General features: G+C 43.8%; 1 protein-coding gene across 31 annotated transcripts in view; it reads right to left on the bottom strand.

Annotated features, from left to right (window-relative positions):
- The window catches only part of SORBS2 (sorbin and SH3 domain containing 2), a 417,459-nt gene that overhangs the window by 184,158 nt on the left and 217,019 nt on the right, over nt 1-16,282 (bottom strand). For all 31 annotated transcript variants that reach the window (XM_073645333.1, XM_073645328.1, XM_073645327.1 and 28 more), the window contains one exon: nt 10,063-10,112. In XM_073645333.1, coding sequence (XP_073501434.1) covers nt 10,063-10,072 — 10 coding nt within the window. In that variant the 5' untranslated portion in view covers nt 10,073-10,112. The remainder of the gene's footprint in view (nt 1-10,062; nt 10,113-16,282) is intronic.

Here is a 16,282-nt window from a genome sequence, read left to right on the forward strand (position 1 = left end):
CACATTTCAAGTTTCGCTAGGCAACTTTACTTCTCTTGGGGATAGCCAGTGGTTTGTGGTGGGATAACCAAAATGATGGCTATGGGTATTTGTTTGGTTGTTTAGACTTTTACTTACATTGAATTATTCGGGCAAACATGATAAGTCTTAAATTGATTTACTACATCTGATGGTCAACTATATACGATGATTATATCAATGGTTGTGAATAAAGAAGTCTGATCTGTCCGCTGGTCACTTACAGATTTTCCTTTATTTAGGGTTGGTTTGTTTGTTCATGGTCATAGCTTTGAGTGAGTAAACACATTTTGGTCTTCTTTCATGACTTCTTGCATGCCTGACAGTAATAAGAATGACAAGTCTAACACTGCTGGCGCTAAATGCCAAGTTCTTCATTCTGAACACCGGATCAGTCACAAATCCTTCCCAGAGGAGACCGGCTCCGAAATGACAGTGTAATGCACTTTTCAGCACAGATTGCTTGGTTGACCATTATTCTTTAACAGATATAATACATTTAGAGATGGATAAATAGAAACAAAACATAGTGCAATTTGTTTATAGTTAATAGCACAAAAAAGGAAAAAAAAACTTTATAGCAATTCTAGGGGTTGGCCACTACTTTACATGTACAGTGCATTGTGAACTAACTGTCATAAATAAGCACTTTATTCAATATCTTGCTTTTCCAAATCCTTCTGTAACTGAAGGGGAGAAGATGTAGACTAGTTGGACAGACAAGTCTCTGACAACGCGGTCTTGGTCCCCGCTGGCTTTTAAAATATGTTTTTTTCTGAAATGCCATAGCGTTTCAGATTCAAATATACCTATACAGCGTCTGACACGTGCGGCTCCAGGATCAAGCACACGTATCAGCTGTCAGGTTCACTTTAAAGAAGCACTCCTCCTTCCATATAAGTTTTTCTCCTCTTAATATATTGCAGCCATCATATTATATAGCACTGTGTACTTACAATTGCTCATTATGCCTTTCTACACAGCTAATTCTTCTCTTTTATCTGCTCTATGTAGAAACAGGAAATCTCTTATATATCTCCTATATAAATCATTCCCCTCCAACTCCTGACTCCTCCTTCTTGCCTGGGACTTTTGCAGTGACTTATGACTCATGCAGGGAAAAGAGATTTCCTGTTTTTACATAGAGCTTGGTAGGATTAAAGGGGTTGTCCGGTCAAAAGTGAAGTCTGCAGTCACTCTCTGTGACTGCAGACTTATGAATCCCCCAGCGCATGTACTGTGGGGATTTACCTGTTTCAGACCTGGGACTGGAGGGTATGTATGAATTATACGTACTCCCGGCCAGTGGGCGCAGCCTTGCTCCATACACTTGTATTGAGTGAGGCCGAGCCCTCTAATCGGATATGCCCACTGGCCGTCCACGTCACTAGACGGGGCGTGGCCTTGCTCAATGCAAGTGTATGGAGCGAGGCGGCGCACACTGCCCGGGAGTATGTACAACTCATACATACTTACCACCAAGAGAAAAGAGCGGAGCTTTTATGGCAAAGATAAAAAGGTATAAATTTTATTGACACAGAGTATAAGACAACACAAAAACATATAATAAAAAGACATGTGCAAGGGGGCTAGGAGCGGTAGCAGCGAATACTGACAGTACTAGGGGGGGGGGGGATGGGAATAACGAAGTGATACATAACGGCAAAATCATGAATCAATAGATATAGCTTGCATCCATAAAGTGCATAGATCCCCGGACCCCTAACTGTGGCAATGGGGCTCCACAGAGTAGAGCCCTACGAATGGACTATAAATTAAGGCAGTATCCAGATTAAGTAAATCACTAATAAATATGTCAGCCATAAAAAGTCCAAATAGCAATAGAAAAAGTAATAAAACCCCTCATTGGGGCATGTAGAAAAAAACACCACAGTAGGGGAGGATGGCAGATAGACAATGCTTACCCTAGGTCAGTAATCCAGTAAGTAGAAGGGAAAGCCCGCTTCCCGACGCGCGTTTCGCGTGTATATTGATCGGCTTTCTCAAGGGAAGGTGTAATGATGTGGAAACAGGACCTTAAAATACATCATGTGGGAGGTCAGGTGGTGCACCACATGACCGTCGGATGGCCAATCACATCCATACTGCGGCGCATGCGCAGTGGAACAAGTAGGTCCCGCAGCTGCAACACGGCTGTCACTTCTGGGAGTACGCAGCAAAGGGCTGCATAGTCACAGAAGGGAAGACGCCGGGCGCAGCTGCACGGGGCAAGGTCGCACCACACGCACGCACACAGAATGTGGATGGCAACAAAGCAGAGGATACACTAAAAAGAACAGAGCATGGGAGTCCATTAGCTCTGCTCCATTTTTATGAACTTCCCTGCGTGTACCTCCTCCTGGTGACATTTTCTCTTTGGTCTGCTCTGCGTATTTGTTGTATTTTTCTGTAGCAGTTTTTAATTTTTATTTTTTTTCATTCTTTTCTTTGGTGTGGTTTTTATGTTTCTTAATTTTTGTTTTTGCATATTTTTGTCCACTAATTTTTGTATAGGTCCTTTCTACCCTCCCAAGATATACAGCCACGCACCAACCTCGTCTTCGCAATCACTAGCTTCGATTCTCTGTATGCATCATAACTATGGATGGAGATTGTTATATGTATCCATCCGACTTAACGATTTCCCTGTATTCCATGTATTATGAATTATTGGTGCTTCAGTATGTGATTATCATTGAGTGCTAATTAGTGTTGAGCGATACCTTCCGATATCAGGAAATATCGTATCGGATTGGATCGGACCGATACTCAAAAAGTATCGGATATCGCCGATTCCGATACCGGAAACCAATGCAAGTCAATTGGACACTAATATCGGAATGAAAATAAACCCTTTCTTTCCTTGTAGGTTAATTCTACATGAAGTAAAACAACTAAGAATAATGTAGAATGTATGCGAAAAGCCGGCAATTCATCAGCGCATACACCGGTACCCGACAATTTACAACAGAAAGAATAGAGCTTCACACATAGATTAGATAGATAGAAACATGTCAGTCACATATATATGAAGTACAGTGACAGTGTTGGTTACTGTACTTGTCATTTAGTGTAAAGGATTTATATAAAAAAATAATAGTGTTTTCATGCACTGTCTCTTTAAGAAAGCCGGCCGGCAATTCAGCATCTCTACCCGACAATTTAGAATAGAAGGAATAGAGAATCATACATAGATTAGATAGATAGAAACATGTCAGTCACATATATATGAAGTACAGTGATAGTGTTGATTACTGTACTTGTCATTTAGTGTTAAAATAAAGGATTTATTTAAAAAAAAATTGGCGTGGGGTTCCCCTTAATTTTAGTCTCTAGCGGAGGTTAAGCAGACAGCTGGGGCAGATGTTTGAAGCCTGGGAAGGGGGTAATACCCACGGAGCTTCCCAGGCTACTAATATCAGCCCCCAGCTGAATACCTAGCCTTTACTAGCTATTAAAATGGGGGACCCCCCAAAAAAATGACGTGGGGTCCCCCCTATTTTAATAGCTAGCAAAGGCTAGGCAGACAGCTGGGGGCTGATATTAATAGCCCAGGAAGGGAGCCATGAATATTGGCCCCCTCCCAGGCTAGAAACACCAGCCGTCAGCCGCCCCAGAAATGGCGCATCCATAGGATGCGCCAATTCTGGCACTTAGCCTCGCTCTTCCCACTGCCCTGTAGCGGTGGCAGTGGGGTAATAGGGCTGGGGTTGTTGTCAGCTTATAATGCCAGCTGACATCAAGCCCAGGTTAGTAATGGAGAGGCGTCTATAAGACACCCCTATTACTAACCCCATAGTGAAAGTTAAAAAAAAACACAAACACCCAGAATAAAGTCCTTTAATTGAAATAAACACACAATTCTTTATTGTTCTAAATTAAACCATACTTACCGTCACGCCCATTCCAGCTGAAGCCAACGATCTCCTGCAATAAAAGAAATATAATAAAGCAACCTCATCCTTACCTTTCCATGGTTCCCACGACGGCTCCAGCTCTGCTACATCGAGATGACAGGCTGGACCGCAACAGAACGCTGCCATCCAGCCTGTCATCCCGCAGACACTGAGAAGCGCAGGCTTGCTTGCGCTCCTCAGTGTCTCTCTGTGACGGCATGCAGATGAGCCGACAATGAACTCGGCTCACCTCATGCACGTCACTGACAGCGTGGGAGAATTCTCACGCTGAAGCGCTGAGTGCAGGAGAATTTTCCCACGCTGTCAGTGACGTGCATGAGGTGAGCCGAGTTCATTGGACATGACCTCACCTCATGCACGTCACTGACAGCGTGGGAAAATTCTCCTGCACTCAGCGCTTCAGCGTGTGAATTTCCCCACGCTGTCAGTGACGTGCATGAGGTGAGCTCATGTCCAATGAACTCAGCTCACTTCATGTACGTCACTGACAGCGTGGGAGAATTCTCACGCTGAAGCGCTGAGTGCAGGAGAATTTTCCCACGCTGTCAGTGACGTGCATGAGGTGAGCTGAGTTCATTGGACATGAACTCGGCTCATCTTTATGCCGTCACAGAGAGACACTGAGGAGCGCAAGCATGCCTGCGCTTCTCAGTGTCTGCGGGATGACAGGCTGGATGGCAGCGTTCTGCTGCGGTCCAGCCTGTCATCTCGATGTAGCAGAGCTGAAGCTGTCGTGGGATCCATGGGAAGGTAAGGATGAGGTTGGTTTATTATTTTTCTTTTATTGCAGGAGATCGTTGGCTTCAGCTGGAATGGGCGTGATGGTAAGTATAGTTTAATTTAGAACAATAAAGAATTGTGTCTTTATTTCAATTAAAGGACTTTATTCTGGGTGTTGTGTTTTTTTTAAATACTTTACTAGAAATTCATGGTGGTCATGTCTAATATTGGCGTGACCCCATGAATTTCGGGCTTAGGGCCAGCTGATAATGTCAAGCTGGCCTTAACCCCTTTATTACCCAGTGAGCCACCGCACCAGGGCCCTGGATGAGTTGGGTACAGCGCCAGAAGATGGCGCTTCTATGAACGCGCCATTTTCCGGGGCGGCTGCGGACTGCAATTTGCAGCGGGTGGGGCCCAGAAAGCTTGGGTCTCCCTGCGCTGCAGATTCCAGCCCCCAGCTGCCTAGTTGTACCTGGCTGGACACAAAAATAGGGCGAAGCCCCACGTATTTTTTTTTTTAATTATTTCATGAAATTCATGAAATAATTAAGAAAAAAAGGGCTTCCCTATATTGTTGTGTCCGACCAGGTACAAATAGGCAGCTGGTGGTTGGGGGCAGCCCGTTCCTGCCTGCTGTACCTGGCTGGACACAAATATAGTGCGAAGCTCCACGTCAATTTTTTTTTAATTATTTCATGAATTTCCTGAAATAATTTAAAAAAAATTGACGTGGGGCTTTGCACTATATTTGTGTCCAGCCAGGTACAGCAGGCAGGAACGGGCTGCCCCCAACCACCAGCTGCCTATTTGTACCTGGCCGGACACAACAATATAGGGAAGCCCTTTTTTTCTTTATTATTTCATGAATTTCATGAAATAATTAAAAAAAAAAATACGTGGAGCTTCGCCCTATTTTTGTGTCCAGCCAGGTACAACTAGGCAGCTGGGGGCTGGAATCTGCAGCGCAGGGAGACCCAAGCTTTCTGGGCCCCCCCCCGCTGCAAATTGCAGTCCGCAGCCACCCCGGAAAATGGCGCGTTCATAGAAGCTGGATGCTGTACCTGGCTGGCATACAAAAATATAGCAAAGCCCACGTCAAAATTTTTGGGAAAAATTAATTAAAAAATAAATAATAATTTAGGGACTGCATCTTTATTAACTCCTCAAATGTCATTTAGTGTTAAAATAAAGGATTTATTTAAAAAAAAAATTGGCGTGGGATCCCCCATAATTTTAGTCTCTAGCGGAGGTTAAGCAGACGGCTGGGGAAGATGTTTGAAGCCTGGGAAGGGGGTAATACCCACGGAGCTTCCCAGGCTACTAATATCAGCCCCCAGCTGAATACCTAGCCTTTACTAGCTATTAAAATGGGGAACCCCCCCCCAAAAATGACGTGGGGTCCCCCCTATTTTAATAGCTAGCAAAGGCTAGGCAGACAGCTGGGGGCTGATATTAATAGCCCAGGAAGGGTGCCATGAATATTGGCCCCCTCCCAGGCTAGAAACACCAGCCGTCAGCCGCCCCAGAAATGGCGCATCCATAGGATGCGCCAATTCTGGCACTTAGCCTCGCTCTTCCACGCTGCCCTGGTGCGGTGGCAGGGGGGTAATAGGGCTGGGGTTCATGTCAGCGCCAGCTGCCATGAAGCCCAGGTTAGTAATGATGGGCGTCTATAAGACACCCCCATTACTAACCTACAAAGTGTTAAAAAGAAAAAACACACTACACCCAGAAAAAAATAATTTATTTGAAATAAACCACACCATTTTATTAAATTCTTAGTTTACTAAAAAAAAATAGTTACCTGTCCACGTTCCTGCGCTGATCTCCCATGCACAGCTGTCACATCTGGAGATGGTGACAGCTGTGCATGGCTGCTGTAAGCTCACACTGCCGGGAACACGTCCGCTCCCGGCAGCGGGAGCCACTGACTGAGGTCACCGGAGTGCATTCAGTCAGCGCAGCTCAGAGACCTCCTTTACGGCACTGCTGTACCGTGGGAATTTCTCACGGTACAGCGGGGCCGTAAAGCAGCTGACCGGAGCAGCGCTGCCTGAACTCCGGCGAACCCGCTTATGCAATGACGGGGCTGCTTTACGGCCCCGTCATTCTAGCGGCGGCAGCGGTTTAGAGCGGTCACATTCTATGTGGCTGCTCTGAACTGGGGATCATCGTGGGACACTCGTGGACTACTACGGAGGGGTAAGGATAAGGTTGTGGTTTATTATTTTATATTTTATTACAGGAGATTGATGGCTTCGGGGAATTAGGTGTCTAGGTGAGTATAGGTGTAGTTTTTTATTTTTTACTTTATTTTAGGTGGCGATCGGTGGGGACAGGTAATGTATGAACTAATTTATTGTAGGTAACCACTGGCCACCAATGACATGTATTTAACATTTATTGGGGACACAGTAGGGCAATTTAAATAGCAGGATCAGGCTGATGGGAACTACTGCTCCCATCGAGCTGATCCTGCTGGCACGAGTGGACGGGGGACAGACATAGGCCGATGGGAGTAGTAGTGTCACATCGGCCTATATCTGCCTGCACGCACAAACCCGCACACACTCGCAGACACCGCGCACACCCCCGCAGACATCGCACAGACACCCCGCAGACATCGCACAGACACCCACACACACCAATCATGACGGGTCTGGGAGGTGAGGCTGACCTGTGCGACCGTGGGAAAGTTCATGTGAGTTCATGCAATGCAGTCAAGCATGAACTCACATGAACCCTCTGAGGGCACCGCGGCGACTTCAAATGAACAGCTGATCGGCATCACCTGATACCGCAGCTGTTCATTTGAAATAACCGGCGGGAAAGCGCAGCACAGAACGGGAAAGCCGGCGGTGAAGTCTTTTCACTGCCGGCTTCCCCGCCCGGGTCCTTCGCTCCCCGCTCCTTGGTGCTGCGCTCCCCGCCCGGTCCTAACTTACGATCGGGATGGGAGGTGGCGAGGGGAGCGGAGGATCGAGGTGGGAGGCTGCGGGGAAGCAGTATGGGGTTGTCTGACTGTTTAAAAGCCGGCGGCTTTTTACCGCGCGCCGGCTTTTAAACAATCAGGAGAATTCTCCCACGCTGGGATGGCATTCTGATGACAGGCTGGATCGCAGCTGAGCGCTGCCATCCAGCTTGTCATCCTTCAGAGAAACGGCAGAGCGCAGGCATTATGGGAACTTCCGATTCCGGTATTCGATATTGTAAAAGTATCGGAATTAAGTATCGGAATTCCGATACCGCGAATATCGGCCGATACCCGATATTTCAGTATCGGAATGCTCAACACTAGTGCTAATTTATTGATTTATATGGAGAGGTGTCCCATTCATTGTGATATGCTTCTTTCAACAGAGCGACTCCCATGCTCTGTTCTTTTTAGTGTATCCTCTGCTTTGTTGCCATCCACATTCTGTGCGCGTGCGTGTGGTGCGACCTTGCCCCATGCAGCTGCGCCCGGCGTCTTCCCTTCTGTGACTATGCAGCCCTTTGCTGCGTACTCCCAGAAGTGACAGCCGTGTTGCAGCTGCGGGACCTGCTTGTTCCACTGCGCATGCGCCGCAGTATGGATGTGATTGGCCATCCGACGGTCACGTGGTGCACCACCTGACCTCCCACATGATGTATTTTAAGGTCCTGTTTCCACATCATTACACCTTCACTTGAGAAAGCCGATCAATATACACGCGAAACGCGTGTCGGGAAGCGGGCTTTCCCTTCAACTTACTGGATTACTGACCTAGGGTAAGCATTGTCTATCTGCCATCCTCCCCTACTGTGGTGTTTTTTTCTACATGCCCCAATGAGGGGTTTTATTACTTTTTCTATTGCTATTTGGACTTTTTATGGCTGACATATTTATTAGTGATTTACTTAATCTGGATACTGCCTTAATTTATAGTCCATTCGTAGGGCTCTACTCTGTGGAGCCCCATTGCCACAGTTAGGGGTCCGGGGATCTATGCACTTTATGGATGCAAGCTATATCTATTGATTCATGATTTTGCCGTTATGTATCACTTCGTTATTCCCATCCCCCCCCCCCTAGTACTGTCAGTATTCGCTGCTACCGCTCCTAGCCCCCTTGCACATGTCTTTTTATTATATGTTTTTGTGTTGTCTTATACTCTGTGTCAATAAAATTTATACCTTTTTATCTTTGCCATAAAAGCTCCGCTCTTTTCTCTTGGTGGTATACATGCTTTTGGAGTTTAGTACTTGTTACTGCACACTACCTGTGGTTCATATAGTGTGCTATTAGGCAATATGCCTTTGGGATTTTTTGTGGTACCAACTCATACATACTGTCCGGTCCCGGGTCTGAAACCGGTGAATCCTCGCAGTGCACAGTCACAGTCACTTTTGACCAGACAACCCCTTTAAGCTAGTCAGTTTTTAATCATGTGATGTCACAGACCTAATGGAAAAGAGAAGAATTAGCTGGGTAGAAGGGCGAAATAAGCAATTGTAAGTACACAGTGCTGTATAATATGATGACTGCACTATATTAAGCAGATACAAACTTTGATGGAAGTACTGCTTTAATATGAAATAGTTTCCCTATGGAAAAGGCAATGCGCCGTTTTTTAGAAAAGGAACATTCTGTATCTTGTAGTTACAATCAATTTACATCAAAATAATAGTTTTAAAGTGAAGCTCCACCATTAGAACTGCCTTTAGGGCTTTGCCAAACCATTTGGTATAGGTAGAGCCCACTTTGACATGCCATCAGTGGCGCTGGGCCGGCAGGTCCATGGTCGCCCCCCAGTGGTGCTTTGTATGACTGCATCATTCAAGCTATTATGTAAAATATTCCTATGGTTTCTCTCGCAGCGCTGCAGGTGTTCGCTCATCCCCAGTCTCTGGGCGGTGTACCGGTCCATAAAATTATTGATACATTTTTCAATAGAAAAATAACTTGTACTTTCATCCCTCAGGGACGCAGTGATTTTGGGGCTTGAAGAAGCAGCAATTAAATCAGTGTTCCAATACAGTTTAATTGTCAAGGTGAGATACCTCTATGATGGCTTTCTTCCTGAGTGACGAGTTCGTTGTGCGCGACATATGACGTGCTGATAAACTATTATAATTTTTTTGGGTGGTGCAAGAGGGAGAAGAGATATTCTGCAATTTTGGGGGTTGGGTTACACAATATATATAAAAGCCCAACACTGCACTACATGCACATATACAGATTTAGTAACAGAAAATCCTCATGGGAGGGCTTCTTTAAGGGATATGTCCTGATGGGATGAGAACATTTGGATGTCGAGTGACAAGAAAGAGTCAAATGTTACCTATATAAGATTTAATACTTTAAGAGGAGACATTACTGAATAACTATATATATTACACATGAAAATATGACTAGAGATGATCTATATTACTGGATTCATACCTGTATTCATTTTGATTCCACGTGGTTAAAAGAAACTGACTTCAGTTTGCCTAAGAATGAAGAAAAACAGTTTAAATAACTTATTTGTGAATATTAGATGTATGTAAAGATGACAGCCATTAACAATCGCCCCATGCCACCAGACTGCTGAGCGCAATAATAAAACAGTGTGCAGCATTCTCATAAGCGCCCTCTAGTGGCAGCGGCGGGCACCAGCTATTAGCTTATTCACTATATGCAGTGTTGCTATACCTTATACAGGGGTGCGGAGGTCTCCCTCACAGGCATGGGGAATGAATGTCTAATCTTAAACCAGTTTTTTTCATGTTCAACATTGTCGATTGATTACTTTCCAAGTATTTCTGATCTCTTGTTACAGGTTCATTTTTTGTGATAGAGAGCTCCCCTGCACACAGTTAAAGGGGTTGTACCAAGTTTGGAAGTTACCTTTGCTCCCTCCTTTTATTCTTAATGGGACTGTTGGAGATAGCCGATCATAGCGTCCGTCTGGTCTTTGGTACTCTCATTAAGACTGAATGGAACAGAGGTGCGCATGATCAACCACCACTCCATTCACACGTGGCTTTTCAGAGCCCCAGTTCTCAGGATGGATGGGGTCCCAACAGTTGGTCCCCGAGTGATTGGGATAGGTAGGGAATAACTTCCAGACTTGGTAAAATCCCTATAAATAATAGCATTCTGGTTGTCTTAAGTCACCACTAGGGGGAGCTTAGGAGCTGGCTGCATAGCACTTTATTGCTGCATTTAGGGAATAATCATCATGTAGTAAGCTCCTGAGCTCCCCATTTGCCTTAGTGGTGACCATAAGTAGGCAAATGTTTATCCAAGTCTATGCAGGGTAAGGCAGCACGGTGGCGCAGTGGTTAGCGCTGCAAGGCATCTGCAAGAAGTTTGTAAGTTCTCCCCGTGTTTGCGTGGGTTTCCTCCCACACTTCAAAGACATACTGATAGGGAATGTAGATTGTGAACCGCAATGGGGACAGCGAACATGTCTGCAAAGCACTGCTGAATATGTTGGCGCTATATAATTAAGATTATTATTATTATTCTATGCACAAAGTTTGGAACACTGTAACAGAACACATGAGCTCAGATCAGCAAAAACATATATTAGAGCAGAAAGTAGGTGAAAAAACAACTGTTCAAGAGTGGACATTCACAGGGGGATATTGTGTTTGATATGTAAAAATTACCGGTATATATTTTTTGTGTTAAAAAGTCAAATAGAAATTATTGTTAACAAAAATGAATACAAATAATAAATTATTCACTTGAAAGTTTTTCAGAAGCCATTTACACTATAAGCCTTTTTATCTTACAGTCTGCCCTACAACAATACAAAGCTATAATGTTCCCTTCTCGCACTCCTCTCCAGGTAATGTTGGTGCAGCACACTTACTGTAATTCTGCCCGTTCTGTTTTACTATGTAATGAATTGACAATGATCACTATAGATCTAAGGTAATGTTCTGCTTACCCGTCTCCCTGCCACTTTTATGGCCTTGGCATAGTTTTGTGCCAAACATCTTTACCTGTTAAACATCACAGCATAAAACACCAGACACATTTCCCACCATCTGCTGCTCTCCCCAGTTATAGCCAGAATTAAAAAGATCAGCAGCATTTCACAGTAATAGAAAAACGTGGCTAATCATTCAAGGAAGAAGTGTGGATGCTGAAAGAAATCCTAGACACTGATATAAAGGAGAAATACATATAATAACACACTATACGGCACATTAATCCATTGACGTCCAATGCCCGTTATCTCCATCACTGGTGAGTGCTGATTGACAATATAAGATGGATATATCTGTGATATACAGCCGGGCTCCACCTGCAATTGCACAGTGGAAAGAACTCCAAACCCAGCAATGTGAGATGAATCCGTCAGCAGATTTTGCTATGTAATCTGAGGACAGCAAGAGGTAGTAGCCGAGTACCATGTTTCCAGTACGTGAAGTATCTGTTTTTTCACAGATCCTGCACGTACCCATTATAACCTATGGTGCTGCTTACATGTCTACTGACAGAACAAATGATAAGGGCCAATACAAGTCTATGGATCCGTGAAACACACCTACAGCACACGGATGGCAACCATGTGTTGAATGTGTTTAACATTGCAAAGTATAGGAGAAACTTTGTAATTACTATTTCTTTAGCCATACCGGAGAAACACTGATTGCACGCTGATGACACTCGGATGACACACTGATGACTCTGGTACTGTTCTTTCCGGTACTAGTTTTATACGGACTTGTGAAGGGGCCTTAGGCTGTGTGCTGTCGTTTACATACAATGAAGGATTTATCACTAGAATAACAGAGCCCCCTGGAGACAGCGATGATAAGGTCTATAAAGCTCTGTGGAATTAATGGGGCTAGTAATTTGTAATTTTGGTGCACTTTTGTCCCCCTACATTGCATCTCAGATCACACCTCCTATCCACCCACTTCCTCTGGGCCATGCCCCCTTGTCAAGTTAAACAAAAAAAGGGTCTAAAGCACACAACACTTAGTGCCAGATTCATCAAGACAGGCGTTGTTCAGCTGGTTTTGATGATGTGGTGTGCTGGAGTCTTGAATCTGGCACGTCTGACGAGTGGCTATGTGCTTCCATGCGTATCAGCAGAAATCTTACTCTAGTCAGGTACTGGAGTGAGATTTCTGGCATCAGAAACGCCACAGTTCATCATGAGTTAGACAAGCTGTTGTGTCCTGCCTGTGCCCTCTTCTAGCTCTGCCCATTTTGTCAGAGCTCGAAAATTCCCATGAAAATGTCAAAAGTTGGAAAAAGTTGGCGCTTCTTTTTAAAGCCAAGCTTTTTCACCGGATTTTTTGGGTGAAATCTTCGATGATTTAGGCTCTTAGTAGTGTAGATGCTCTAATGTTATCTGCAGGTGTCAAACTACGCAACAACAATATTCTCTGGTTATTGCATCTTTTTAGGAATTTTCCCCCCTTATTTGATGTATTTTTAATCAGCTTTTTAATGCGTTTTTTACAGTACAGAAAAGCTTTTATTCTGCACTTAAAAACGCAATTGCAATTTTTACACTTTTTTTTCAGGTTTCCATAGAAGCCTATAGAGAAAAAATGCACCAAAACAATGCCGCTAAGCTCACTAATTGGCTGCAGGCTATCAACATGATAGCAGCACTGCAGACAATGATTGACACTGGGAGCAGTGACTGAGACTCCGCGCTGGACCCGGGGAGGGTGGGTAAGGTAAAGCATAGTTTGCAGTCAGGGGAGAGGGGATTTTTTTGAAAACGGAAAACCCCTATAAAGGCAAGTGACCATTAACCTCTAACTTAAACAAGACACAGTAAACGGCTCGCTGACTGGTATCTCCTATACTCTCCGATATTAGCCACAGACTCCGGCTCACATTTTTACATTTTAATTCCTGTCAGACACATAAAATCTAAGATTACACATATGGAGAGCCTAATGCTACAAGTAAAATGCCTGGCATTCAGTCTGAAACTCATTTACATGCAGTTCACATATTTTAAGCCGTCTAAAACTAGAGCGAGTCCAATCATTTCTGTTCTGTTTTGATAAAGTTTCTTTGATTTCAACCTCGGCCAAGTAAAAGAGCTACAAATTATTATGGAGGACACCACATTCTTGGAGTGCTTGCAGGCTGCTCATGGAGACAGCTCTATGGCTATTCTTTGAGACAATGTAACTTAACCAGCAGAGGCATCTCTGAAATAAAAAAAAGATTGTGGAACTCAACACTGATCCAATTCATCCCAGTCGGTCATGATGATCTCCAACATGTGCCAGCAGGACAGCCACACAAGACACCTAAAGCAGCTGGGGTTAGCAGTCTATGCATCATGGTGCTAAAAGATATTAAAAGGAATACAACTCTTCTATATTGGACATCCTGCTTACCACTGTCGGATAGGGGTGCCAAGGGCCCACCAGTAACCAAATCCAGGGCCCCTCTGTTCAGCTCCATGCAAATGTGACATTATCCTCAATCACAAATGTATATAACAATGAACTGGGTAGATTGTTACATGAATAAGATGCTGCCTTTGTCTGTACATAGTGATTTACGTACAATGTGCCAAGTGCTGTTCATATAGGAAGGTGGTGGCCCACCGGAGGATTCTCCTGCTCTCCTGTGGGCCAGTCCAAGCCTGCTGCCTACAGAGAACTGATGCCTCAGATTGGCCATTTTTTCATTAAAGTGCTCATCATACCTTCTTATAATCAAACTAGATTCTTGATTACTGATTCAGTTAAAATGTCGCCTGTAGGTTCAGTTTTTCATAAATTATGTGATGCTATAACCTCAATATGAAATATGTCTTTTGAAGGAAAAGCTCAGAGGGTACCCCCGATGAATAAAGGGCACCATGTGCACAGACCCTGATTGATTGCAGCGGTCATAATAAAACTATATACTAAGATTATCAAATCCTTTCTCATTTCCAGTCTGTCATTGCTTCTCACAGAAAAGCCAACATGTCCTCTATACAGAAGACAGATAGGTGACCGCAGAAGCCAGTCGCTGACTGCAGCTATGACATTTCATTCATAGTGACGTCACTGCTACAGACACCGACCTGTCAGCCGTCACATGGAGGGACCCAAGGGGAATACATGAAGCCAGCACCAGGGTGAGCTCACAGAACACAAATTTATACGGCTCCCACTGAATTTAAAAAAAAAAACCATCCTCAGTTAGTTTCCCTTGGTGGTAAATGAATGCAGCAAAAATGATAAAACTAGATATTTCTGTGTGTGAAAAGACAGAGAATTTGTAAAATACAGAGAATTTGAGCAATCAGTCATGAGCCGGTGACTCGGCCAGGATACTGTACCGCCCCGATGACTAGGGGGAATGGTTTTAAACACAAGGAAGTACGTTGTTGATTTATAACTATAGCAAAATGATAAGTCATAAAACTTAGCTACAAACACCAGTGTTATTATCATTTCATTGCCTGCAGGAACATGGGGTCAGAATATTAGCTGATTTGCTGATGTCAGGCTTCCTTTAAACTTTGTCTGGTCTAAACATATTAATGACCTATCTCCAGGATAGGTCATCAATATTAGATTGGGGGTCAGACACCCAGCACTCCTTCAGATGAACTGTTCTAATTCTCTTGAACAAGAGCTGTTCTGCTCAACACAGCAGCAGCCGCTATACTGGTACATTGAATGGAGTGTTTACACTACCAGAGCTCATTACCATTGATCGGTGGGGGAGCTGAATGTCAGACCCCACTGATCTAATATGGAAACTTATCTTAAGGATAAGTTATCTATATATTTAGACCTGACAAGCCCTTTAACCCCTTAAGGACCTTGGGATTTTTCGTTTTTGCGTTTTCGTTTTTTGCTCCCCTTGTTACCCCAGCCATAGCGTTTTTATTTTTTGGTCAATATGGCCGTGTGAGGGCTTCTTTTTTGCGGGACAAGTTGTACTTTTGAACAACATTACTGGTTTTACCATATCGTGTACGGCAAAATGGTAAAAAATTCCAAGTGTGGTGAAATTGTGAAAAAAGTGCAATACCACAGTTGTTTTTTTTTTTTTTTTTTTTTACCACGTTCACTGAATGCTAAAACTGATCTGCCATTATTATTCTCCAGGTCATTATGAGTTCTTAGACACCAAACATGTATAGGTTCTATTTTATTTAAGTGGTGAAAAAAAAATCCAAAGTTTGCTAAAAAAAAAAAATGGAGCCATTTTCCGCGACCCGTAGCGTCTCCATTTTTCGGGATCTGGGGCCGGTTGAGGGCTTATTTTTTGCATGCTGAGCTGACGTTTTTATTGATACCATTGTGGGGTAGATCCGATGTTTTGATCGCCCGTTATGGGATTGTATTGCACTGTTGCGGCGACCAAAAAAACGTAATTTTGGAGTTTAGAATTTTTTCTTGTTACGCCGTTTACCGATCGGATTAATTCTTTTTTTATATTGATAGATCGGGCGATTCTGAATGCGGCGATACCAAATATGTGTATGTGTTTTTTTTTTATTATTTAATTTTGAATGGGGCTGAAAGGGGGGCGATTTAAACTTTTATATTTTTTTAATATTTTTCAAAATTTTATTTTTTTTATAATCATCGGCAAGAATCCACTGGCAGGTCACCGTTCTTCGGTGCATACAGTTATCACCCACAGTTTGGTACCTTTAGTGGGGGAGGAGGTTCAGGAG

Source organism: Phyllobates terribilis, unplaced genomic scaffold (genome assembly GCF_046119375.1).
Source record: "Phyllobates terribilis strain yellow unplaced genomic scaffold, ASM4611937v1 Scaffold_1__5_contigs__length_1240528914, whole genome shotgun sequence".
In the NCBI taxonomy this organism is placed as follows: domain Eukaryota; kingdom Metazoa; phylum Chordata; class Amphibia; order Anura; family Dendrobatidae; genus Phyllobates; species Phyllobates terribilis.